This window comes from Amblyomma mixtum, chromosome 1 (genome assembly GCF_055824585.1).
Source record: "Amblyomma mixtum isolate Tamu chromosome 1, ASM5582458v1, whole genome shotgun sequence".
Classification (NCBI taxonomy): Eukaryota; Metazoa; Arthropoda; class Arachnida; order Ixodida; family Ixodidae; genus Amblyomma; species Amblyomma mixtum.
In genome coordinates, this window is record NC_143012.1 from 100,174,872 (window position 1) to 100,199,492 (window position 24,621).

Below are 24,621 nucleotides of genomic sequence, written 5' to 3' on the forward strand. Positions count from 1 at the left end.
TGAATTGACCACTAAATGAATTCATGATAGTTAGCCCCAAAGTTCATCATGAATCAGATTCAACTCGCCCAACTTTACACCTTACTACTGAATGAAGGTGCCGTTAATGCTATTGGCGTTTTACATTTATGTGCGCTTCACTGCACAATTGCGCCTATCTGATGGCCCTGCCAACTCCTGAGGTCACTGCATCTGAAATGACCAGGTGTTTCAGTGTTTATTTGTTCAATCCCTCAATGAGGACATGCCAAGAGGAGTAATTACCGTTTGTACAGGCTCTCTGCCTGCCTGTTGAGTTTCATGCTACGAAGACTCCTGGCGGCGTTGAGCAAGGCCACCGTGTGGTTGGGCTGGAGATCGAGGGCTCGCTGGTACTGCGTCATGGCCTCCTCCATGCGTCCTGCGCAGTGAGAACGGCACTGCTTTGAAGAGAGGGCTGCAGAAGTCGACGTGGATGGCGTCAGGTCCCGATGCTACTTTGTAAAGGAGTGACTAGTGACCGTCGAACGCCTGTGAGCTGAAGCAAAAGTAGAAACGAAAGGAAGCGTGCTTTGTCATGCCTTCATAGATCTCTTGAATGCTGTTGATTGCATGGCTGTTGTTGAAATACGTTGAAGAGCACCAGATTGACTGGCCTTATTCTGTTTTGCTGAGAGACGAGGGCTTGCGTCTCCGCGTGCAACGCGTAAAAAGTCTGATCACTGTGTTCTGGATTTCAGGAGGTCTTTTGTGAATGACAGTGATGGTCGTGTGCATGGGTTCATCGCTTATGAGCGTGCTTTCTGGTCTTGAATAAAGAGCTGGAAGCCTGCGCCTGCGTTGTCGTTTTCGTTCCTCTTTCACCTGTCCTGTCACCTTCGCGCAGTCCTATCTTATACCGGGAATGAACGAACTAGGTCGCAAGAACGTTCTACTAAAACAATAAATACGCGTCCAGAGAACAAATAAACTCTTTTCACAAGTAAAGTAAGCCAACACACTGAACACTTGACTACCTAGAGACGAAAATGAGCGGGACATCACTTCCTAACTAATAGCTTCATATCGTCGGCCAAATCATGCGCCCTTTGACGAAATGGTCCGAACTAATCTGGGATAGTCCAGCGTCCAGAAGCATACAGTGTGACAGTCGAATTGCTGCAACTCCTGAAACACTGGGCCGACTTACACCAATTTATCGAGACGAACCCCAGCCTAACCACTAATATATAAATACCAACTAAATCGGAAAATAAATTTTTCAATACCCTTCCCCGAGCTTTTCACTAGTATCAGTGCTCTGCTGTCAATGTACTCCTACTTTTCTCGTGCCTTTCATAACCTTCCCTACACCCTCATTAGTCGCAGCTCTCCTGCAATGAATGTTGCGCAAATATCTACAGCTACATGAAAGATTCCCGTATGAATCGCTCTAATATTGTCGCGTAGTGGTTACTGCATTCCAGAGAGCAGGACGACAGCGAAAATGGTTGTAAAAAAATATCTTTATCTGTAGGGCTGACTTGCGCCTGCAAAGAACTGAATGACCCGGCGGGCGGCGTAGCAACAAGCGTGCTCGGCGGTCGTCGAACCGAATGCCCGCCGCTCTCGGCCGTGGTGAATTTAAAGCTGATAGCCAACTTTCGAGGTAAAGCTTGGAAAGGTACTAGAACACACTGAAACAACGTAGAGTCGGCTCCGCCTGGATGCGATCGGTCGAGATAAACCTAGGCGCGTCTGGCATCGCAAAAAAAAAACGGTAAAGCGGCGTGCCGGTAGCTTTGAAGAAACGAAGAAACAAACACTACAAAGATTCGTGGCAGTATCAACCAGCTGGACTCCCTTACCACCAAATACTTTTCGACCCCCCCCCTCGCCACAGCACGGAGCTCCACAATCTCATTCTTCTATTTAAAATCGCGAAGTGACTCCTGACTTGAAACACTTCTCGAAGTGATGCGCAGCCCTGTCTAGGCTGCGGACTCTCTAGTGGGCTACCATGCAAGCATTGGCCCAAGCTCTTCTCTCCTGCAAGCGACCGGGAAAATATATTTAGCGGTTCCGTTTCCGTTTGTAGCTTGAAAGACTGTTCGGAAACTTAGTTGCCCTTTCTTTCTACTGATCCGCCCAAATTCTCATCCTCGTTCTTTTCGAGAACACGAGAATGCTGCTAGTTAGCCTGCATAAAATTCTCGTTATTATTAACAGTTGATCAAACAAACAAAAAAACAGATTCTAGTTTGCTTACGTATAAACGCCTGCAGCTCCTCCGCGTTTTCACAAGTGTTAACCAAATAAATCGTCATCTTGAGGAAAAAAAATCTCTGCCTCTCCCGTAAACGAGAGTACAGTAAGCATGAAATGTTTACGGGCCTAATGTCATCTCGGTAGACACCCGAACCCCACCGTACAGGAAGGGAGGAACGCCACCACCCGTTCAGCGCGATGCCTTGCCATTTGAACGCAAGGTTTTTTGAGGAAAGGAAATGGCGCAGTAATTCTCTGCCATCTCGGTGGACACCCGAACCGCACCGTAATGGAAGGGAGGAACGCCACCACCCGTTCGGCGCGATGCCTTGCCCTTTGAACGCAGCGCTTCTCCCCCGGGCCCCTGTGCGCCTGCGCGGCTTTGCTTCGATGCGCGAAGCCCCTAAGAGATCACGTATGACAACGAAGTGTATCGTGGCATTTATGTGCTTTTTGCACGCGTTATTAGAAATCGGAAATTATAATTCCGTGCATTATCAAACGCACAGCGACTGATATCTTGATAAACATTGAGAAGGCACTGGCAGCAATTATTTTTTGTGACTCCTTTGGAGACCAACCGGCGCTTGCATGCCGGTCGCGTAGGAGGGCTTAGAGAGTCTCGTTAAATCTCGTCATGTCTCGTACGGTGCCCGGATGTTCTCGTTTCAGAGCCCGGATGACTGGAATTCAGTGCCCGGATGACTGGAATTCAGTGCCCGGATGACTGGAATTCAGTGCCCGGATGACTGGAATTCAGTGCCCGGATGAGTGGATTTCAATGCCCGGATGAGTGGATTTCAATGCCCGGATGAGTGGATTTCGGTCTCGGCGTGACGTCACCACACTGCCGACAACGGGGGCTAAAAGCATTTCATGCTTAAAATTACCGGTATGATCCGTACTACGCATGCCGGAACGTATGCGGGCTGTTCGATGTTTCAGCATATTTACAGACATTTTATCACACTCGAGGACAGAAATGCGGACACAACAAGCACGTGTAAGCGCGGACAATGGCATGTGCGGGGGAGGCTCGAACAGGAGCTCGAACGCAAGAGAGAACGCATGACAAGCAAAGACACACTACGCGCACCAAAACACACAGTAAGCACAGTGCGTGACCTTCGTGTTTACCTGTACATTTTCATCAACATAGTGCCCATTCGTCTTCGTTTGCGCATATTGCCACCTATCATTGCCAGGTGGCGTATAGCTGACGACGACGAAGTAGGGCTCGCGCCGTGTGGACTCTGTCCTTGTTGTTGTTGTCCTCTAAATAATGGCGCGTACCCACTGCGGGGGATTGGCCAAGACACAGGCGGCAACTGATAGGTAATCAGCATGTTAAACAAGAAAATAAATGATGGGGGAAAAATCAAAATAATACTTTTAATAATAGTCGCAAAGGCTACAACAACAACAACTTTGCTGCCCCAGCTTGCGTGGCGTTGTCTGTCTTCGCACTGCTTACTCAAGCCATGTGTGCCGCTCGCAGTCTACTGACGCTTCGTGGTGGCCGGTATGAGGTCCTGGTCATAAATGTTTCTAATGAATACGAGCACCTTTTTGCAGGAACTGCTATTGCTTCTGCCGAACCTGTTATCGATATTCCTGTTTGTTTTGCGTCCGCGGCAGCCGGGACTGACGAACCTTCCCTTGAAAACGTCGACATAAACTGCCACCTGCCTCGGGAACAACGACTGGCTTTGGAGCAGCTGCTGCAGGAATACAAGCCGTGCTTCGCTTTCTCCTCGAATCCTCGAAGGTTCGTCAAACACCCATCACGCAGCACCGCATCATCACCTACGACGACGCTCGCCCTATGTGACAGCAGCCTTATCGTGTTTCTGCTAAAGAACGGGCAGTTATTCAAACTCAGGTTAAGGAAATGCTTGATGATGGCGTTGTTCAACCTTCCCAAAGCCCGTGTTCTTCACCTGTAGGCCTTGTTAAGAAGAAGAACGGCACTCTCCGGTTTTGTGTCGACTATCGCAAACTGAACAGTGTGACCAAAAAGGACGTCTACCCGTTGCCGCGCATTGACGATTCGCTGGATAGATTACGGCGCGCTAGGTACTTTTCATCTATTGACTTGAAGAGCGGCTATTGGCAAATTGAAGTAGACGAACGGGACCGCGAAAAAACCGCTTTTGTGACTCCAGATGTCCTCTTTGACTTCAAAGTGCTTCCTTTCGGTTTGTGCTCCGCCCCGGCTACGTTTCAAAGGATGATGGACACCGTCCTCACAGGCCTCTTGTACAAGAAGATCTCGAGAGGCAACGATAGACCTTACCTTCTGGTCATTCCAGCCGATCTCCGAGCTGACGTTCTTTTCGCCTGCCGCGATGAGCCCACATCTGGCCACTTCGGCTTTTCACGTACGCTAGCAAGAGTGCGGAACACGTACTACTGGCCTGGACTTTCTGCTGATGTCAAACGCTACTTCAAAAGCTGCCGAGAATGCCAGCGCCGGAAAACGCCACCACTTAAGCCGGCGGGTTTTCTCAAGCCCGTTACAGCCCCCCGCGCTCCGTTCGACCAGATCAGCATGGACCTCCTCAGCCCTTTCCCTTTGTCGCAGGGCGGCAATAAGTGGATCATAGTTGCTACCGACTATTTGACTCGCTACGCCGAGACAAAGGCGATCCCTCGTGGCACAGCTTCCGAAGTCGCGGAGTTTTTCATGCACAACATCGTCTTGCGACATGGCGCCTCTTCGCACGTCATTACAGACAGAGGGACGGTGTTTACAGCGCAGCTAATCGACCACATCTTTCGGCTGAGCTGCACAACGCACCGCAAGGCCACGGCCTACCATCCGCAGAGCAATGACTTGACCGAACGATTGAACAGGACCCGGCGGACATGTTGTCCATGTACGTAGATGTGCAACACAAAACTTGGGATGAGGTCCTGCCGTATGTCATCTTCGCCTATAACACCGCCCTGCAGGAAACTACGCGATTTACACTGTTCCGCCTTGTGTACGGACGTGAAGTCCAGAGCATGCTTGATGCCATGCTCCCGTGGCCAGAGGATGGCCAACTCGACCCAGACGCTCAAAAATTTGCCGAACGTGCGGAAGAAGCCCGTCAGCTGGCCCGCGTGCACAGCGGGCAACAGCAGAGCACCGATGCGCGCCGTTACAACTTTCGCCACCGACAGGTTGACTACAAACTCGGTTACCAAGTCTGGGTATGGATTGTCCGTCGCCAAGGCTTGTGCGAGAAACTGCTCTGCCGCTACTTTGGCCCTTACAGAGTGATCCGGCGTGTGAGTGACGTTAACTATGAAGTGGTTCCGGATGGTGTTGCGCAACCTCGACGCCGACAGCCCAGCTCTGACATTGTGCACGTTGTACGGCTTAAGCCGTACTATACTCGGTGACGCAGACGTGTTGATGTCTTGGAACGCTTCAGTTGCGAAACTTTGCTCGTTTTTTTGTTTATTTTTTTGTTACGTCGACAGCGCTGTTCTCTTTCATAAGGGGGGAATAATGCCACCTAGCATTGCCAGGTGGCATATAGCTGACGACGACGAAGTAGGGCTCGCCCCGTGTGGAATCTGTCGCCTTTGCTGCCCCAGCCTGTGTGGCCTTGTCTGTCTTCGCACTTGGTATTAAAGCCCACTTCGTCAACAAGTACAGTCTTTGTCAAAAGTAACCAGGCTGCACGGTTTGCTTCTCAAGCGTATAGTAAAGCTATTATGCCAGCCCTCAAGCTACAAATCTCGGTATGGTAAGGAGAACCCCTGCCCTCACCTTCAAAGAAGTTTTTGATCTTTAGGGAAGACGTGAGGGTCTAGTATACGAATGAGAAGCAAACCATGCAGCCTGGTTACTTTTGACAAAGGCTGTACGTTACAATATTCATCATCATCCCTCATCTTCGTCTTCGGACGAGTGGCCGCCATTCTCCCGATTGGGAACAAAGCTCGCTCGATTCTGTCTCACACAATAAATGCTTCAGAGTTTTAAAGGAGTCTCTCGTTCATCATCTCGTGAGGATACTGTGCATTCTTAAGGGGACAAAGTTTTTATCTCGTACGGTGTCTTTTAAATGAACATTTGCTTTCATCATACTACTGCGTAGCGTCGAATACAAGACAGTCTTAAGCTATGCTGTCATTGTTACTGTCGCACACTTATCAAAAGCGAACTATTGAATGAATAAGCGCTCTCTGCACAAACTTCTATTACCTTCCTGCTAGATGACAAGGGGATCTATTGCTGCAGCAATCGATTCAGTGGACGTGGCTTATTCTTTAAATGCTTTCTTTCACACATATTTCTTTCAGCTCCCTTCCGTCCGCAGGCGGAGTTGGTAGTGGTGCAGTTGGAGATAGCCATTTTCTAGTGCTGCTGACGAACGGACGCCGAACGAATGGATTGAAGAATGGACAAAAATCAGTGAACGAAGGCAGCTAAAAATGTAGCCGCTAAATGCATTCATGCGATAAAACTGGTGTTGCACGCTGTCACTTCCTTTCTCCATAACCGGATTCTGTACCATCTCTATTATCTGAATCTTACTACCACTCCGTTCATGTCGATCTAATACCTTATATGGAATACAAAATGTAGCACTGAAACAACAGCAGCACGTCACCAGTAACCGAGCTAACTATTACTCAATTTAAACCTAAACAATATTCTGGATTGGTGCAACCAGTGGGACATGAAACTTAACGCTCAGAAAACCGTATTTAAGAGATTAACCAAGAAAAAAAAACAGCCTTTTATACCCTTACCCTTAAATTCTCAGATTAAAATTTCTTTTCCTTCTCAAACATAACAAGTTGTCAATGTGCCCAGATCCCTACGTCAAGCCATTTTCCGCTCCACGACCAACAAGACATCGCCACTCTGATTCACTAACTCCATTCACCGCCAGAACTAACCTATTTAAATACTCCTTCTTCTCCCGCACCGTAACTGAATGGAATGCTTTACCTTTAACAGCACTATGTGACATTGACTGCATTGAAGAAATAGGAGATTGACGCCATCTAACTTATTTGCTTTGTGTTTCGAATTTTCTTTCAGTGTTTTATTTTTGTATATTCATTTTGCACTGTATTGCCCCTCCTGCTAGGGCCCAGAAGGGCCTGCAGTATTCTGTAAATAAAATAAATAAATAAATAACCAACAAACTCCCCGAACTTATGAAACTCGTCTCCCCACCCGAGTTATATACCTTCTAATACAACATAAGGACTAACAATTCTTCAGTCCATTGGACTAGCCCTTGCCGTTAAATTCATTCTTCGTGTAAAACACGTGCGATCAAATGCTCTCTCAGAAAGTCATGACGACTCCTTTCTCAATGCCGTAGCCCCGCACGCCACCCTCTCCATCGGATAAAGCACACCAGCCGCTATACTTCGGCCCAGCATGTTTCTTCCTCCAAATGTCTTCTTTCTCATATATCACTCCACCGAACAACATACCACTCTTTTCACGAAACGGAGAAACGAAAGGACAATAATAAGCGCGTTCTTGCTCATGCCCCGAGAACGTATTGTACATTTTCATAGATTATGCCAGCCTGCGCCCTCACGTCTCCTTCGTTTTTGCAATCCATACCACTACGCTTCTAGATTACTTCGCCACATTCTCACCAGCGTAGTGTCACCATGACGACTGACTGATCATGCAAGCATTGTCAGGAGAGAACGATTGGGTCAAGGCTGCGTTATATCGCTCCAAGAGATGAGATATCGTCCCAACTCTTCTGATTCCCTCCAATACTGCATCTCTAGACAACGTCAGAAGAGCTACTACTGGGGCTAGCTGGAAATGCATCCTTGAAGGTATCGGTGAGCGCTATCAAACTACGCAAAAGAGACGAACACACAGGACGAAGCGCTTTCTAACAACTGCTTAATCTCTGAAGAAACATGACTATATACACATATTGACGTCATATCATACACAGAAGAGGGATGAGCGCACGCGCTGACAAGAATGATATCAAAGATAAAAAGGAAATAGAGGGGCAAAAACGATCTACACGTGCGCTTACAACAGCTGAAGGTTCTGGAGGTAGGTTAGTTCAGTTCTCTCTAACATCCTTGAAGGCGAGCTGACGCATTGCTTATCTGGTTTGGTTTGGTTTATGGGGTTTAACGTCCCAAAGCGACTAAGGCTATGAGAGACGCCGTAGTGGAGGGCTCCGGAAATTTCGACCACCTGGGGTTCTTTAACGTGCACTGACATCGCACAGTACACGGGCCTCTAGAATTTCTCCTCCAAAGAAATTCCAGCCGCCGCGGCCGGGATCGAACCCGCGTCTTTCGGGTCAGCAGCCGAGCACCATAACCGCTGAGCCACCGCGGCGGCCATTGCTTATCTGGAGCAACGAGCATTGCGAAAGCTTCGATAATTTCACGTTCCCGTCTGTTTCTAGCCCGACCTATTACGTTGGTGTTTGTTAGCAGTGGTGTGCATTTGCCTGCGCTCTTGCCTTCGCTCACCCTCGATTTCTTAATTTGCGACACGGACCAGGAGACATTATGCAAACTTTCCTTCTACCTCGTACCCCCCCCCCCCCCTTCCTTATCCTATGATATTTCACTGCACTTCTTGCACTACCTAGTTCTCCAAATGCTGCCCCGTCTACGAAGAGTCTAGATCCCAACATGCCTGCCCTTCAGAGCAGCTTCCAACCTCACTAGCATAGTGCGGGAGTGTCTATACCTAATGGTCAAGGCGTTGTATAATAGTGCACAAAAAGGAGGACAAGTACTGCTGACTGTTTTTGCGGGATTAATACTGCTGTATGGTTACGTGGGCCGGTGCTATTTATTCAGACATGAGGAAGCCATTGATATTGTAGAAATCAATCAGCATTGCGTTCACAATTGAATTTCTCATCCTCGTTGACGTCAGTTTTTCATTGCATTAATCAGAGTTTTGATTCTGGGCCGTACTAAAAAATACGCCTCGTCCCATTTGATGACCAATTATACCAACTAAGGTTCAGTTGCGGCATTCCATCAAGTCAGCAGTAAAGTTTCTAGGCCGTCTTTGTGCACCTGGGTGATGTGCCGGGGGGGGGCATTATGGCGTAAACCTTGCACATGATCCATTCACACACGTCTGTTATTGTAGCGAACAATTTCACTGATTTCAGAATGAATTTTTTATTTCGCTGCGGTACCGACATTGCGCCTATGCCTGCGTCGTATTCAGCATGTATCGGGCTGAGGCAACAGTGGTTCAATTTGGAGGTCTGGCTTTGCCTCTTTCTCTCCTTTCAGTAAAGTGACTCACTACTGCTACGCGCACAAACTGCTTCCGATGTACAAAGGCTGGCTCAACACGGACATCCCGATGAGGATGCTGTGTTTGCAGCGCGTTCTTATCTTTGATTCTCTTGTTTTCAGCGAAAAGTTGCAGCGAAACATCAGGTCCTTTAAAGTTAGCGTCAAACATTCCGCAGGTGAAAAAAATATTGAAGAAGACACTACAAAGCTCCCCCTTAAAAGGTATGACGAGCTAGCGCAATAGGGTAATTCTCGTATATGAAGAAGGTAATTCTCTACTACAGCCGAAATTCTAGAGGCCCGTGTACTCTGTGATGTGAGTACATGTTAATGAACCCCAGGTGGTCGAAATTTCCGGAGCCCTTCACTACGGCGTCCCTCATAGCCTGAGTCGCTTTGGGACATTACACCCCCGTAAACCATAATCCATCTACCCGTCGCGGTGGCTCAGTGGTTACGGCGCTCGGCTGCTGGCCCGAAAGACGTGGGTTCGATCCCGGCCGCGGCGGCTGAACTTCGATGAAGGCGAAATTCTAGAGGTTCATGTGCTGTGCGATGTCAGTGCACGTTAAAGAACCCCAGGTGGTCGAAATTTCTGGAGACCTTCACTGCGGCGTGTCTCATAGCCCGAGTTTCTTCGGGACGTTAAACCCCAATAAACCAAACCAAACCAAACCATAAACCATCTACTTTACATTAATAGATACCTGGGAGTCCTCATACTCCTCCTATCGCTAAGGTGCAACGGTTAAGCGACGCGCCACTGCCTAGCGATGGCAGGAACTCCGAGGGGAGGACTTTGTGCGTCCCAGGTTGCTCTTCCCGGGCGACCAATCATTAATTTAACTGCCAGTTACCACGATGGCACTATCCGGTGGGCAGGTTGTGTTGACATTGCAAAGTCACGTGACCTAGGTTGCTCTCTGGGGACCACCTGCCAGACCAATGCGCGGAATTTTTCGCTCACACCGGCGATGTCGACAGCGCCGACACCGAAGTTTCTGGTGCGTGGGGCATTTCATGCTATCCCGTTAAAATGTCGACTAGTGCTGGACAAGACGCAAGACTAAGAGAAAGCTCTTTGTTACTAAGCTGTTGTTATGCTATTACTGATTACTGTTTGTTTGGGCAACAGAAGAAGCAATAGGTGCAACCGGAAAAAATAGCGCAACAAGAAATGGACATAAATGATGCAAAGATGGCCGCCCTGACTTCAACTGATCGTTTATTCCGTGGAACTGGAACAAATAGGTAAAAAAAGGATGTGCGAACAAAAAGCACACCAAATAGGCCCTGCGTTCGTTTAAAAGGGTCAAGAGGACAGGCACTGGAAAAAAACGATGCGAATATAAAAACCGAGACCAAGGATCCAGGATCAGATATACAACGCTAAAAGGGGCAACGACTTAAAAGGCCATGAACGTAGAGAGACAGGGCAACGCTGCTCCGGTGGTAGAGACTGTAAAAACAGCCATCAGCGTAAAAGGTAGCGGAAGAATTCTTATTTCTGCGATTATTAAGGCTAACCTTATATTAGGGAACTCTAGGGGTCACAAAAATATCGCGTAGCAAGCGCAATAGACGTACGCGTAACTAGTAGCGAAAACCAATCCAGCACAAAAAAAAATGAAGTGTTGAAATTTCTTTTGAGAGTTTTGTTTGTTATAGGAGCCCAAAGGTCTGTTGGATGCCTCAGGCCTGCGAAGTGGCCATGGTTAAATGTAATGGATGGCCCATCCACCTTGGGCAGGCGTTTCCTTTCTAAAGAAAAATTTGTAGAAAATAAAATTACCGCAAAAAGCGCAAATGACGAAAGGCAGCTTCCTCCAGGGTCATTTATGAACGCCGTTTAGGAAAGCGTGACCGGCAAAATCAACGGACTGCCTCCTCTCAGACCCCAGCCCACCCACAGCAAAAAAAAAAAAAAACGACTGGGGCAAGAGGAAGGAACATGGTCATGACATCCTTAAAGAGCCAACTACTGAAGAGCAGCAGTGCTCTGGGATAAGGAGTCCTTATCGATCATCGTCAACCAGGCATGCAGTCCACGCTGGCAGGGAGCGAAAAAAAAAATTCAGGTGCCACTATGGCCACCTTCCCGCTGAGATCGCATTCATATCAGATTACACTCTTTTCAGGCAAGCATTGTTCAATCATTTTTGTGATGTCACCAAAGAGTTTGTTAGTGCCTTTTTTTTCCTTTCTGCCGTTTTTTTTGTTGTTATTGTTATTCATGTCTTGTGTTGCTTTTCGATTTACTTTTCTAGTGCAATTATGTTCGTTTTCTCGCTTTTTTAGCCTTTCACGCTGTATGATTTATTTTGTATTTTGTACTATATACCTGCCGCTTTCATGTTCTGTTGTTTGCTTTTTGTAACCCACTCCCCTCTGCAATGCTTCGGCGATTGAGGGTATGCGAAATAAATAAATAAAAATAAAAAAGTGCGCGAGGCGAGAGCCTTTCCGCGCAAGTTTGGCCGCACGGCCGTTGGCAAACACGAGGCGACTATGGGGCGACTTGGTGTGGCTAGTCATGACTAATTGGGTCATGACTTAGTCATGACCCATGACTTACTAGTTATGATTGCTTATAGACTAACTAGTCAAGACTAGTTAATTGATGACTGGTTAATGACTAGCTAGTCATGACTAATTAGTTGATGACTAAGTAGTCATGATTGGTTAATGACAAACTAGTCATGTCTAACCTGCCATGACAAACCAGTCATCACTAGTCATGACTAACCGCTCATTAACCAGTCATAACCAGTCATGACAGGTTAATGACTACTAGTCATGACTGCTTAATGACTAATCAGTCATGCCTAATCAGTGATTAGTCATGGTTGGTCATGACTGACCAGTCATAGCTAACCATGACAAATGAATGATTAGTCATGACTGGTTAGTCATTAGCAAGTCATGACTAGTAGTCATTAATCTGTCATGACAAGTTATGACTGGTTAATGAGCGGTTAGTCATTCATTAACTAGTCATAACTAGTCATGACAGGTTAATCACTACTAGTCATGACTGCTTAATGACTAAGAAGTAATGACTAATCAGTCATTAGTCATGGCTAGCCATGACTAAGGACTATCCAGTCATGACTAGTCATGACTGGCTAATGACTAACTTGTCATGACTAACCAATCATGACTAACCAGTCATGAGTAGTTAATGACTAGTTCAGATGCCAAATGAGTAAATGACTTCAAATGCCAGAGGCCCTGGTTCGATTCTCAGCCTCGACACAGTTTCTTTATAAGTAGTGACACCGAAACGCGGACACATCTGCCTACACGCTTGCCGACACGGCTACTAACGACAGCATGAGGCATTCAAGGCTTTCGCCTTAAAACAGCACAGTTCGCTCACGTCTCGTAACTATGCGAAGAAAATGGCCAAGCCCGCTTTCCCGCTGTTCGGCTAATGTATTGGCTTGCCTGCGCGTTAAGGAAATTGTAAACCCGTGTGTTAAAACCTCCTGGGGTGAAATCGAAGGAAATGAAAGCATGTTTAGCCCCAAGAAGTGCTTTTGTAGAGAATTTTTAACTTTCCACGACTAATGACTCGGCGCCGCACTGTTAAAGGTAAGCCCCTGTGCTTCGTAGATGTTGACATCGTACGAGCAATACGTTTCCCCGAGAAGTCCTTCGTCTCTTTTTGTTATGCGCGGAACGCGTCAAAAAAGTCTACGAGAGAGAGCTAGCTTAGCCAGCTTAGAGGGTAGAACCAAACTCAAGAAGGAACTGCCCATTGCGCACACGAACGTTTACGTTGGTGACGACGACAATATCGGGTTGCCTTCGGTGCTTTGTGTGGTGTCGTGAAAGCACACTTCACAACAGCTCGCAGCGTACTGCGACAGCACAACATAATGTAATCTACAAGCGATCCTGAAAAGCACACGAGCAACAGTCGCACTCTAACGTATTTCGTCCGAGGGAGAAATTGCATGCGCATTGCTCAGCGGACGGTGCACTATTCTGTCGACTATCGCGTGTTTGCGGACTTATTACGCAGTTATTTCAATCGCGATCGAACCCTGTTTTGACTTTAGTGTGGGAATCGCGATTTGTATGTTCGTGAATTCTCTCCCGCAAGTTGTAGCAGAAAAGTATGAGGGTACATTCCGCTCAACGAACGGCTACCGCCTCCCGAAAGACGCTGGTTCGATCCCGGCCGCGGAGCTAGAATTTCGATGGAGGCGAAATTCTAGAGGCCCGTGTACTGGGCGATGTGAGTGCACGTTAAAGATCCCCAGGCGGTCGAAATTTCCGCAGCCCTCCACTGCGGCGTCTCTTGTAGCCTTAGTCGCTTTGGGACGTTAAACCTCATAAACCAACCAAACCTCCTGGCTATAGCTCTCGGCAGGGAATGAACGCATAAACTTCAACAAACAGCTATAAGGTTGAGCGTTTTTATAGTGAAAGCTGGCGTACCGTTAATAACACTGAAGCTGCATGTCGCAGCACTAGAAAGAAAGGCGCTAAAATCCAGCCTTGCGATCCGGCGCCTTACATACTGCGAGCATGTCGGCACGCGCTGGAATTTTTTTTGTTTTGTTTTGAGCCAAGTGAGAGGTGATGGTGCATGCATGTGGCATTTGTAACATATTTTTCAGCATATCCACCTTCCAATGCACAGAAAATATGCGCTAGCATCGTGCTTCACACGTTGACAATGCGCATGAAGAGTTAATGAGCGTCTGCATGAGCGCGCACCAATAAAAAAAAAGATTTTGTAATTACAGAACGCCCGCAGCATGAAAAAAATTTGTCGGAGTTTAATTCCATTTAAACCTATGTGTGGGTAAAGTAAATGGTGAGGCCACAAGCTACACCCTAGCAACGAACCGGCGAAAATCTCAAAGCTTTGAACAACTTTTTCGGGGATTTGTGATATGTGAAGGCGGGCTAGTTGGTGGTTGACAATGGAGTGCATATTGCAACCGCGCAGAACGACGAGGGACGAAGAGAGGAAAGCACAGGACAAGACGGGGAACTTCAACTAAGACTTACTACAGGAAAACCACATTTATACAAGATTCGTAATCACACCTGATAAACACCGACACCATCACATTATTCAGGCACGTGGGCGCGCATGGCACAAGTTAGCATCTAGATAGTCGAATTCATTCTTGGATAACGATACTGAAGTGGAGCTTATGCAACGGTCATTTTCTTCTTTTATGCAGTAGCCTTCAAAAATTTCACTGCTAAGCTGTGTCGTCAGTTTTATCTAGATGCTAACTTGTGCCATGCGCGCCCACGTGCCTGTATAATGTGATGGTGTCGTCTGTTTATAAGGTGTGATTACGAATCTTGTGTAAATGTGGTCTTCCTTGTAGTAAACCTTAGTTGAAGTTCCGCGTCTTGTCCTGTGCTTTCTTCTCTTCGTCCCTCGTCGTTTTGCGCTGTTGCAATACGCACTCCATTTTTGGGGGTGACCGGGACCAAAATTTGGCAATGACGCGGGTCAAATTTGGACGTTGTCATCGTGTAGGGTACGGTCAATTATAGTTAGAGGTCGATTTTGGTAAAGTTTGCTTTTGCTTGTGAACCTTTGACTCCGACCCATGCTCTGGCTTGTGAACTGCGAAAACTGTTTCGAGGGCATCTCCTGACAGGCCAGAACCGCTACCCCAACACGTTCGAAGGGTGTCTGGGAGAGCACATTGGTGACAGTAGCATAATTTGTAACATGAACGATTGCTACTGTGCTGGTTTTTTTCGATAGTTCTGTCATTTAAGTTATTCATTCAAATCTGCATATTGTTTAGTTCACCTTCTCTAGGTTTCTTGTAATCTATCTTTCTTTAACTGAGCAGATTTGTTTATTTATTTATTTATTAAATAAATAAAAATAAATAAACAAATCTGCATACAAGGAGTTATTTAATAGCCATTGTTTAGTTCACATTCTTTAGGTCTTTTGTAATCTATCTCTTTTTTATCTGAGCTTCGTAATGTGCTGACTGCTCATATGGTGTGGCTACGTAATGAAACTGGCATTGTGCTTAAGAAATAGACAAAATAATTAAACAAGTTTAATTATGATACTCTTAGCCTGCTAGGGTGTCTACAAATTTCGCCTTCTATGCATCCTTCCTATGATCCCTTCAGATTATGTATGTTCCGAATGGTATGCACATGAGCCATACAGAGCTATGGGAATGGTCACGTGGAACGAATCTTCAGTATACCACGCTTTTGTCAGCGCAGCATAACGCATATCGCAAGTTCATCGAAGCCACGCGTTCTTGGCAGCAAGGCTGCACTCACCGAGGGTCTGGAGGAAGGTCCCGTAGTTGTTGCGGGCGTCGGCGTTCCGGTCGTCGCTGCGCAGAGCCAGCCGGTGGAGCCTTTCGGCTTCGGCTGCGTTTCCCTCGTCAGCGGCCAACACCGCGAGCGAAGAGTACGCCTCGCAGAACTCAGGGTCCAGGTCAACCGCTCGCTCCAGCAGGGTGCGGGCAATGCTTCTCTGGCCCTGCTTGCTGCAGAGGAAACGTTCCCATTCTCCTTTCCTGCTTCCTCTTATCGGTCTTCTGAAGCATTCGTCGCTATTTTTTTCTTTATTGTTTTTCTTTCTACACAAAGGGGCAGCCGGGAGAAAAGGCTGAAAAGCCTGACGAGGCCTCGGCACCCTAACAGTTTGACAGAGAAGACGGGTGAAATAATAGAAGCAAAACATACATCACAGCACAGTTAGTACATACATGTGTAGAAATGTACACATGCAAGAGCTGCCGGAACACAAACTATACCACGATAGTCAAATGAACAACATAACCACAATCAGATATGCAAGCAAGATCAATTGCATGCATGCAATAATAACCTACGGACGTGGGTGGATCGGGGCCCTACTGTCACTCACGAACGAAGTCATCCGAAGAATGTTTTAGAGGGAACAAAGTTCAACATTGTTGGCAATTAGGTAATGTTTAATGTTTCCTTCAAATGTAGCATTGCTGACAGAAAACTCAATGCCGTGTTTCAACCTATTGAGAAGAGAGGAGACTGTGTAAATTAGTGTCTGTTTGCCATAGTTTGTTCAAACTTTAAGAATAAACTGTGTTTAATGTTCGGTGTACAGGATCATCCACGCCTACATTGAGCACGCAAGCGGTGTGGCAGCGGTTTTCGGATGGCCAGTTAGTTCGACATGGTCATGCATCGAAGTAAAGTGGCACAGGCCTAGAGAGAATTAGAGCTATTGCTTCTCGCCGTCTGCCACTGCGCTTTGATGCACGCATGCAAAAGACACACTGGCGATCTGAAGAGCGCTGCCACGCCACTCGAATGTTCAGGTGATGAGTGCTCGATCCTGCACAAACTGCATGATCAAATTCCTCTGGACTTTTTTTTGCGGGGAGCCAACGCTTCTAACTGCATGGATTGGGACTGCTGTTAGGCTGGACGGAAAAGCGAAAAAAATTATATTGAGCTCCTCTTCATGTACGTGACCGATTAAACTTCTTCGGTGATTCAAGGCCTATAATAAAGCGCTGATTACAGCCATAAAAAAATTTATGCCATCTGTGGCATTAAACAATGTCCACAGAAGCATTTGAATCAGCGTTAAAGGAACCCTGAACCACTTCTTTGTCAATCCATAGAAGCGTCTTCAAGACTGCGGGGAACTTCATAAGCAAAGTTGGCTTCGCCCGCGAGCGTTATGGACAAAGTGTTTTTTTTGTACGCAAGGTGTAATGAGAGAACTGTTTTGACGAGCCTTTCACCCCATAGAAGCTGAGCTGATGGTCGCCGATGGTCATCACCCTTTTAACTGCGTCATTTAGCGCTCTCTGTCCATCCAGTCCGTTTACCATAAGAAAACATAATCTTCACTTCGCCTTGCATGTCCTGCGGATGCTCTTTCTTCTTCTAGATATGATAAGACAAGATATGATATGATGTGACATGATATGGTTTGATGTGGTAAGAGAGACATGATTAACTCCTGTTTCTTCCCTCACCCACTATGCTTTCCTCCTGCCTCTCAATGACACATATTTCCTCCCCATTGCTCGTCCTGAGCGGTCCTCAATTTTGTCAGTACTCGTTGGCTCTGAGGACCGTAGTCCGCACCTCCTGCTTAGCAGGCGGATGCCGAAGAAACTAAGCCACCGCTGGCGTGAGAAACAGGAGCCTAGAAATTAAATGTACTTAAATTTTGCCGTTAACCTCAATTGCAATTCCCTCCTTTGTTCTGCATCGACTTGCGCTTCCTGGAACGTTGCGTTTATTACAAAGGATGCTGCCAGGGCCGCTGCCGTAGCTGCCCAGCTGCGACTGATTTCTTGAGCCACCGCTCCGTTTAGTGCGGGCTCTGACGCCTCTAACGCCGGCTACAATATGACGCACGGTGCACCAGTGACCTAATGCAAAGGACGACGACGTTACGCAAAGGTGTTCACGATGGCGAAGTGTAACGAGTAAACTTTAAGGCGGAATCCTTCAATGGCTCATACTCTCGGCTACGGCATTGTCCGTCCGTCCGTTACATAAAACGTTTGTGATTTGTGGCGTTTGCAACAGATGGCGCCACCCATCCACATGCTACGCCGACTTCCTGCCCACGCATATGCAGTTCCCCTTGCCTAGCGTAAGGACGCTGGAGAGCGTTGCGGGAAAGTCCTTCGCCTCATCGCTCTTTACATCACCTAAGTGCCACCTCGAATTTTTTATTACTTGCAACGCTGAAGAAGTGGCTTGGGATCCCTTCAAAACAGCGTCGATCTCAGTCCAAGTGAAGTGCGTGGAATATTTTTGCTTTATTTTTTATTTCTATTCACACAAAAAAGGGGGTTATGGGTCACAGGGAGCAGTGCAGAGGTGCTCTACCTGACCATGTCCTTACATCCATGCGTTGCTCAGCGAAAGCTTATAAAAGATGCTATTTTAATACGGATTGTAATAGAGATATATGACGCAACCGCCAACCAACAAATTATTGAATATCTACACATTTTTGTCTGTTGCTAATACCTCCTAACGATGAAAGGTGAACAGTATAGGAATAAAGCTCTGCTGTTCGTCATAAATCGTAATGCATTAAAAGCAAAGAGGAATGTTGGGAAAGCAGTGAAAAACGCATGCGTGACGCCTACCTGTATATGTTGGCAAGGTTGAAGTGGGCGCCCGGGTGGTTCGGGTTAATGCGCAGAGCATGGCGGAAATGATGCTCGGCTTCTTCTGCTGACGACAAGACAGTGCCAAGGTTATTGTGCGCGCTGGCATGCTCCGGCCAGAGCCTGCGGAAAAGTGGATCGCAGATTCAAAATGTGTGATTGCTACTTTAAACTCTTCAGGCGAACTTGCATGCGGTCGACATCGGGAAGCCGAAGTAGAAAATATGCGCGGGTCTTTGCACAGATGTCTCTACCGTCAGGCAAAGATAATTTTGGGCGAACGAAACCTGCAGTTGTTTTCCCTTGTCAGGTCCACATCCACATAGGGTGCTCAAGGCAGCGTGACCTAAGAGTTTAAAAACAAGTTCTGCCTAGGCAGAAAAAAAAGAGCTGTTGCTGCGTGGCGCAAACAAAATCTACACATTTCGTGCTTCATAATAAAATAATTATATAAAACAGATCAAAATTTAACCTCCACCACAAGCGCACTACTACTCGTCGCAATACCCCTCACACTGTCCGTCATGAAACGGCGCTCAACCCACTCTTCTATACCATTCCACGTAAGGAATGCCCAATCCCCCCTCCCCCCGGTGACCATAATACCTCACCGGTAACCTAATACCTAATCATGTCAACCAGCTCTATCTCTAGCCTTGGTGATCAGCAATGTTGGGCTCGCAGGATAGAAGAAGCTATCGGAGCATTGGATTGAGGACCCCGTCCACGAGAACAGGTTTCCCAGTCATCCTTTCCAAATAACGTTTTTCTCCCCTGCCATCTGTGGCTTTCTAAGTTTATCACCAGTAATTTTCTAGGTTTTCCTAGCTGACCACCGCTAACCTCAGTTAAAACTTACGCAGGGTTCAAGACAGTTTGCTAGTCTTAATTTCAGCTAGATTATCTTTAGCTCAAGTCAGTGCTTTAATCCAACCTACCCTTCACTTCTCTCGTAACCATACCTCTCTGATTTTTCATTCCCTAGCTATTATCTCCATTCTTAATCTTGTTCGTTGGTGTGCCTTAGTCTAGCTTCATGTTTCGACCCCATACGGGAAAGCACTTGCAAGCTATATGTGTCTTGTATATCCTTTCTCAGTGGAACTTCTTAGATACCGTGGGTTAAGAGAAAATGGCTATCCGATTGCACGCTAAAGCCATACCGATTTTTCGGCTGCTTTCTCTTATTAATGACTGGATGTATACTCACTACTCTGCTAAAAGATGTACTGCCTTGCTACTTTCAGTACCTTTGAAGAGGTGCTGTTTAGCTACAGTGGTCAAAAATATTTTTTTATTTTTAGGTAAACATTTCAGGATGCTGATTCAGGATGTAGCGGTGTAATATATCGCTTTATCCGAGTGAATTGCCAAGATATTATGCGCCCAGCTAGGTAGCGCAAGCCACGAACTGGAGCATGCTGAGATCTTCTTCTTTCTTCTGAATAAGGCCTCTTAATGCTTCTCGTACACAAGCTGTGAATAAGTACGAAATAAACTCTGCCACGCGGCGTGACCCCTTTCTCCATTATGGCTTTCCTTGCCTCGTTCTTGGGCATTGTGGCCACTGAAACTGGCATTCGTAATGACCGAAGGAATAAACGAACCACCAGCCGCTCCCTATATCTAACTGACAGAAAACAACAATGTTCTTCTGAAGCGTACGTGGACCACATGGGAGGGGAAGTAGCGCAGGCAGTACATCAACATTAAAGAGATTAGGAAACTTTACCGCCTGACGCCTTCCCCCAAAGCCCAATTATGAATAGCTTTTAATCGTACTCAATTGCTAGCCGGTAGTGCTTGATGGCCAGATCAGCATTGCCTAGGTCCTTCTGCAGGTTGGCATAGTTGTAATGCATTTTCGCATTGCCCGGTAGGTCCTGGATACCCGACCTGCGTTTGGAAAAGGCGGCCGTCAGAGCTCCTCCTTTTCTCAGAGGAAGACTATGAGCACAGCAACTAGAAGTTTAAAGCAAAAATTGAAATTTAGTTCACAGGCAGTAAATTGACATGCAGCCTACGGTAACAGAACTGACAAAAAACTAGTTGGAATAAATCCTTAATTTCTTTCGAACACCCGGCATTGACAACAAACTGCCGTAAGTGAATACTGCTACGTTCGCTTGCTGTCAAATAGTGCCACCTATGCCGGGAGTGGGCGTGCGAAGAATAGGACATGTGGGCTCATGATATGCAAGCGAGTAGTGCAGTCTTGGGCCTGGAATTCTCATATTTAATCCATGCAACGATGCTGAAAAAAAGTTGACCCCACGTACCGGATAAAATTTCTCTCCATAGTTACATATTTAAAACATTCGGCAGAAATGCTTCGCGCATTACATAAATGGATTTGGCTCTTTTCTCATAAATACTCAAAGCCGATAGCACGAGAGCCGATAACAGACTGAAAGCATCTCCTCAAGCTGCAAGAAGCACTCACTCGAAGAGGGTCTCCCGGGAGGCCCACACTCTGTTTCGCTCCCAGGTTCTGGCGGCAAAAAGAAGGACAAGGGCGCTGCAGGCGACGACGCCACAGCGCCTGAACACTGCGAACTCCTTCGACTGCAGGCGGCACAGACCTTCTCCCACGAGCAGGCACACCCCTATGCTGCAAAGAGAAAGAGAGAGAGATGTGGGCGCAGCTGACGCGAGAGTTATCTAGTTGCACGTTTGTACAACGGCGATTGCCAATTATATGTTGTTGTTGTAGTAGTAGTAGTAGTAGTAGTAGTAGTAGTAGTAGTAGTAGTAGTAGTAGTAGTAGTAGAAGTAGTAGTAGTAGTAGTAGTAGTAGTAGTAGTAGTAGTAGTAGCAGTGGTAGTAGTAGTAGTAGTAGTAGCAGTAGTAGTAGTAGTGGTTGTAGTAGTGGTTGTAGTAGTAGTAGTAGCGGTAGTAGTAGTAGTGGTAGTAGTAGTAGTAGTAGTAGTAGTAGTAGTAGTAGTAGTAGTAGTAGTAGTAGTAGTTGTAGTAGCAGTAGTAGTAGTAGTAGTAGTAGTAGTAGTAGTAGTAGTAGTTTTAACTACATGATAATAAAAGGAAGAAAAAGATTTTTGCTAGCCAGGGTATCTGCCATCGCTATGGGAAGCACCTGTGCTGGGGCAGCGGACATAAAAGGATAGTAGGCAGGGTGCAGACATGAAATGAAAGAGGTGAAGGGACAGTTACAAAGTATAGGGGGAAAGGTACACTGTACCAGAAATCTATTTACATATTGACATATTAACATATCTACACGTCGGACGGGCGTGATGATCTAATTACAAGCACACGCTCACGTCACAATGCAAATTCTATGTAGCCATGCCAGATATCTTTATGTAAAAACGACGGTAGCCTTACAAGTTAGTTATGCGAGTGCAATGTGTGAGTATCGTCATGAGCAGCGTTATTGCCTGAATAATGTTATGGAAATTTCGCGCATTCCAGTGAATTACCGCAATACAAAGACAGTGTTTCCTGAGACAAACCAGCCACTTATCGTAGTACCAAAGCCACAGAAAACAGGAAGATGCGATGAAAAAGAGAGCATTTTTATTTGTTATCAAAATGAAGGGGTTCTAAATTCACCTCTACTCGCCCTAATTGTCTAAGCAGAGAATGCAGCCGCACTGCTCACTGGGGAGCTTCTGAAAGAGAGGAAGCATCAGGGGCAGAAAGAGTTATGGAAAATACATGACAGTGCGTGGACTACCGGCGCGTGAGTAGGAAGAAAGGCGTGATGGCTGCATCGTTTAGGTGGCATCGGTTATAACACAGAGTGGAGAACTATCCTTGCGAATCAACTGCCAACTTTTCAGATCTACCGAAACCGTTCGAGGTAAGTAGGGTTTAGAAACAGGCCTCGGACAGCCGAAACTAAACTATATACAGTAACAGGTAATGCGTCCTGTTATCTGACTGGGCGCCTTAATGTGCATAGAGATTCCGTGGTGTGCATTTCTTATTCAATCTGTAGGTTGGCCGTTGGTAACACCGCGCACCTAATCACTTGGAGCAGAAGTGCCTTAAAATGTGTACTAAGTCTTGAATAATTCGTGACTTGATTCAAATAAACGAATGAATGAGAGTAATCAACAACCTTCCGTCTAAAATCTGTTACTTATGTCAGTACGAGAACATTTAAGCACTGGTACCGGCAAGCGATACAGTTCCACAAGTCCCATTATTATGGGCCTCACTTAATACGGCCTCATGAAATTAAAAGCCAGTTTCGGGAATTCTAGAAAAAATCGCAGTGATCCCTGTTTTCACATATGCAGTTGCCAGCTCACGTCGCCACCAACTTCTATGAGCCAGTTTCATACCACGACCTTGGTAAGGCGTGGCAAAACCACTGGACTACGTTTGTTTCGCAAACGCATAAGTGTCTACGGAAGTTAGGGGCAGGCTAGCCGAACTTTTGAGCCAGTCTTAATGCTGAAAAAAGTGTGCAACGGTTGTGCTCTACGTCCGCAGCGCTGTTTGTGGTGTATTCTGTTTTGTTTCCTTCCGAAGCTGAAATTTAAACAACTGAGATCGCACATTGGCTGATAATATAAAATGCGCAGAAAAGAAGTCTCATTACTGCCCTTCTCTCTTTTTGTCCTAAGAGGCACAACGGTGTGTGTAGTCCGCAGTTTTAACGTGAGCGCAGTAAACCCATATACCCATTGTTTGAAAAGCTATGCCTACGTTGTGGATTTTACATGCACATAGACAACGCCTCTCTCACATAGATTCAATGCAAATTATAACGAAAGTTGGAGTACATATAATGAAGTGGGAGTTCATATGATTTCTTCGAAACCCGCTTACAAGCTGAGCGACATAGCTTCACCAGCAAAAGTACGAGACACCAGGAAAAGAAGAACACAGCAAAACGCTTGTCATGTGTCCTGCGTTGTCCAGCGTTGTCCTGTGTTCTTCTTTTCATGGTGTCTCGTACTTTTGCTGGTGAAGCTATGTCTGATGTACACCAACTAGCCCACATGGGTACCTTGTTACAAGCTGAGAGAAGTGTCAAGCACATACCTGGGAATGTAGAGGACCCTCTCTGCAACGACGAAGCCCACGGGAACGAACAGATTGGACGCTGGCAAGAAAGGCAGCACTGTCAGCAGAATCAGCACCAGGGGACCAGGAGATTCCCGGACACTGCGATCCACGGTGTTGAATGCGTCGCCTGCGTGCGTCTGGCCAACAGAGGATGGAGCGAAACAGAAATGCATAGGAAAGCTTAGACAAACGTTGGCATTGTGGCAGTGAAAAAACTACGAGTACGCGAGTCCACTAACTTATCACCAAAAGAAACTTAGACGTCATTCTAGTTATCGTCACCAACGCCGGCCTAATTACGTTCGCTGCAGGAGAAGGGTCTATGTCTTATTTCATATCGTGATGCACTATTCTGAAAGACACATGGACTTCGGGAGAATTTTCCAAATAATGCTACAAATCAAAGGGAAGCATCTCCGGGATCGCCTTCCCTAATATAAAGAGACCGCACAGAAATTAATAACGACGTGGTTATTGCTCATTTCAACTATAAATTTACTTTAATAAATGGAGATATGCCTAGTATTTCGGGCGCAGTTCGATATTCAAAAAGTCACTTCAGACATGCCCTTAAGGTAATTTCTTTTCTGGTATTTTCTTTTTTTTTGTAACCAAGCTCGTCGTTGTATTTACTTTTTTTTCTAATCAAGTTCGTCGTTGCACGCAACTGGCGACACTTTGACTTGAAGTTGAAGTCATTTACGCTGTGCAAGGCGGAAAGAGAACCACAAAACCACGCCATCTGTTTTGTTTCGTGAACCGCCGACGTGTTCGTCGTGTTCCGCTTTGTAGGACCGCTCAGGACCGTTGAATTTAAATATTAACATTCGCATCATGGAAATTAGCACCCATCTATACTTACCGCCGTCGATCTCGCGCATTTGGCATCAAGTATTGGAAATAAATGCGAGAAAAGAGCATGAAGTTAGGGCGAAGCTCGCGTGAA

The 24,621-nt window shown here is 46.4% G+C and overlaps 1 protein-coding gene across 1 annotated transcript in view; it reads right to left on the reverse strand.

Moving 5' to 3' along the window:
* The window catches only part of LOC149367333 (protein O-mannosyl-transferase TMTC1-like), a 228,414-nt gene that overhangs the window by 33,498 nt on the left and 170,295 nt on the right, over window positions 1–24,621 (reverse strand). Inside the window, exons 8-13 of the mRNA XM_089555018.1 lie at window positions 23,652–23,812; window positions 21,082–21,249; window positions 20,421–20,534; window positions 18,618–18,761; window positions 15,787–15,998; window positions 265–400 (exon numbers count right to left, since the gene is read on the reverse strand). Of these exons, the coding sequence (XP_089411144.1) occupies window positions 265–400; window positions 15,787–15,998; window positions 18,618–18,761; window positions 20,421–20,534; window positions 21,082–21,249; window positions 23,652–23,812 (935 nt within the window). The remainder of the gene's footprint in view (window positions 1–264; window positions 401–15,786; window positions 15,999–18,617; window positions 18,762–20,420; window positions 20,535–21,081; window positions 21,250–23,651; window positions 23,813–24,621) is intronic.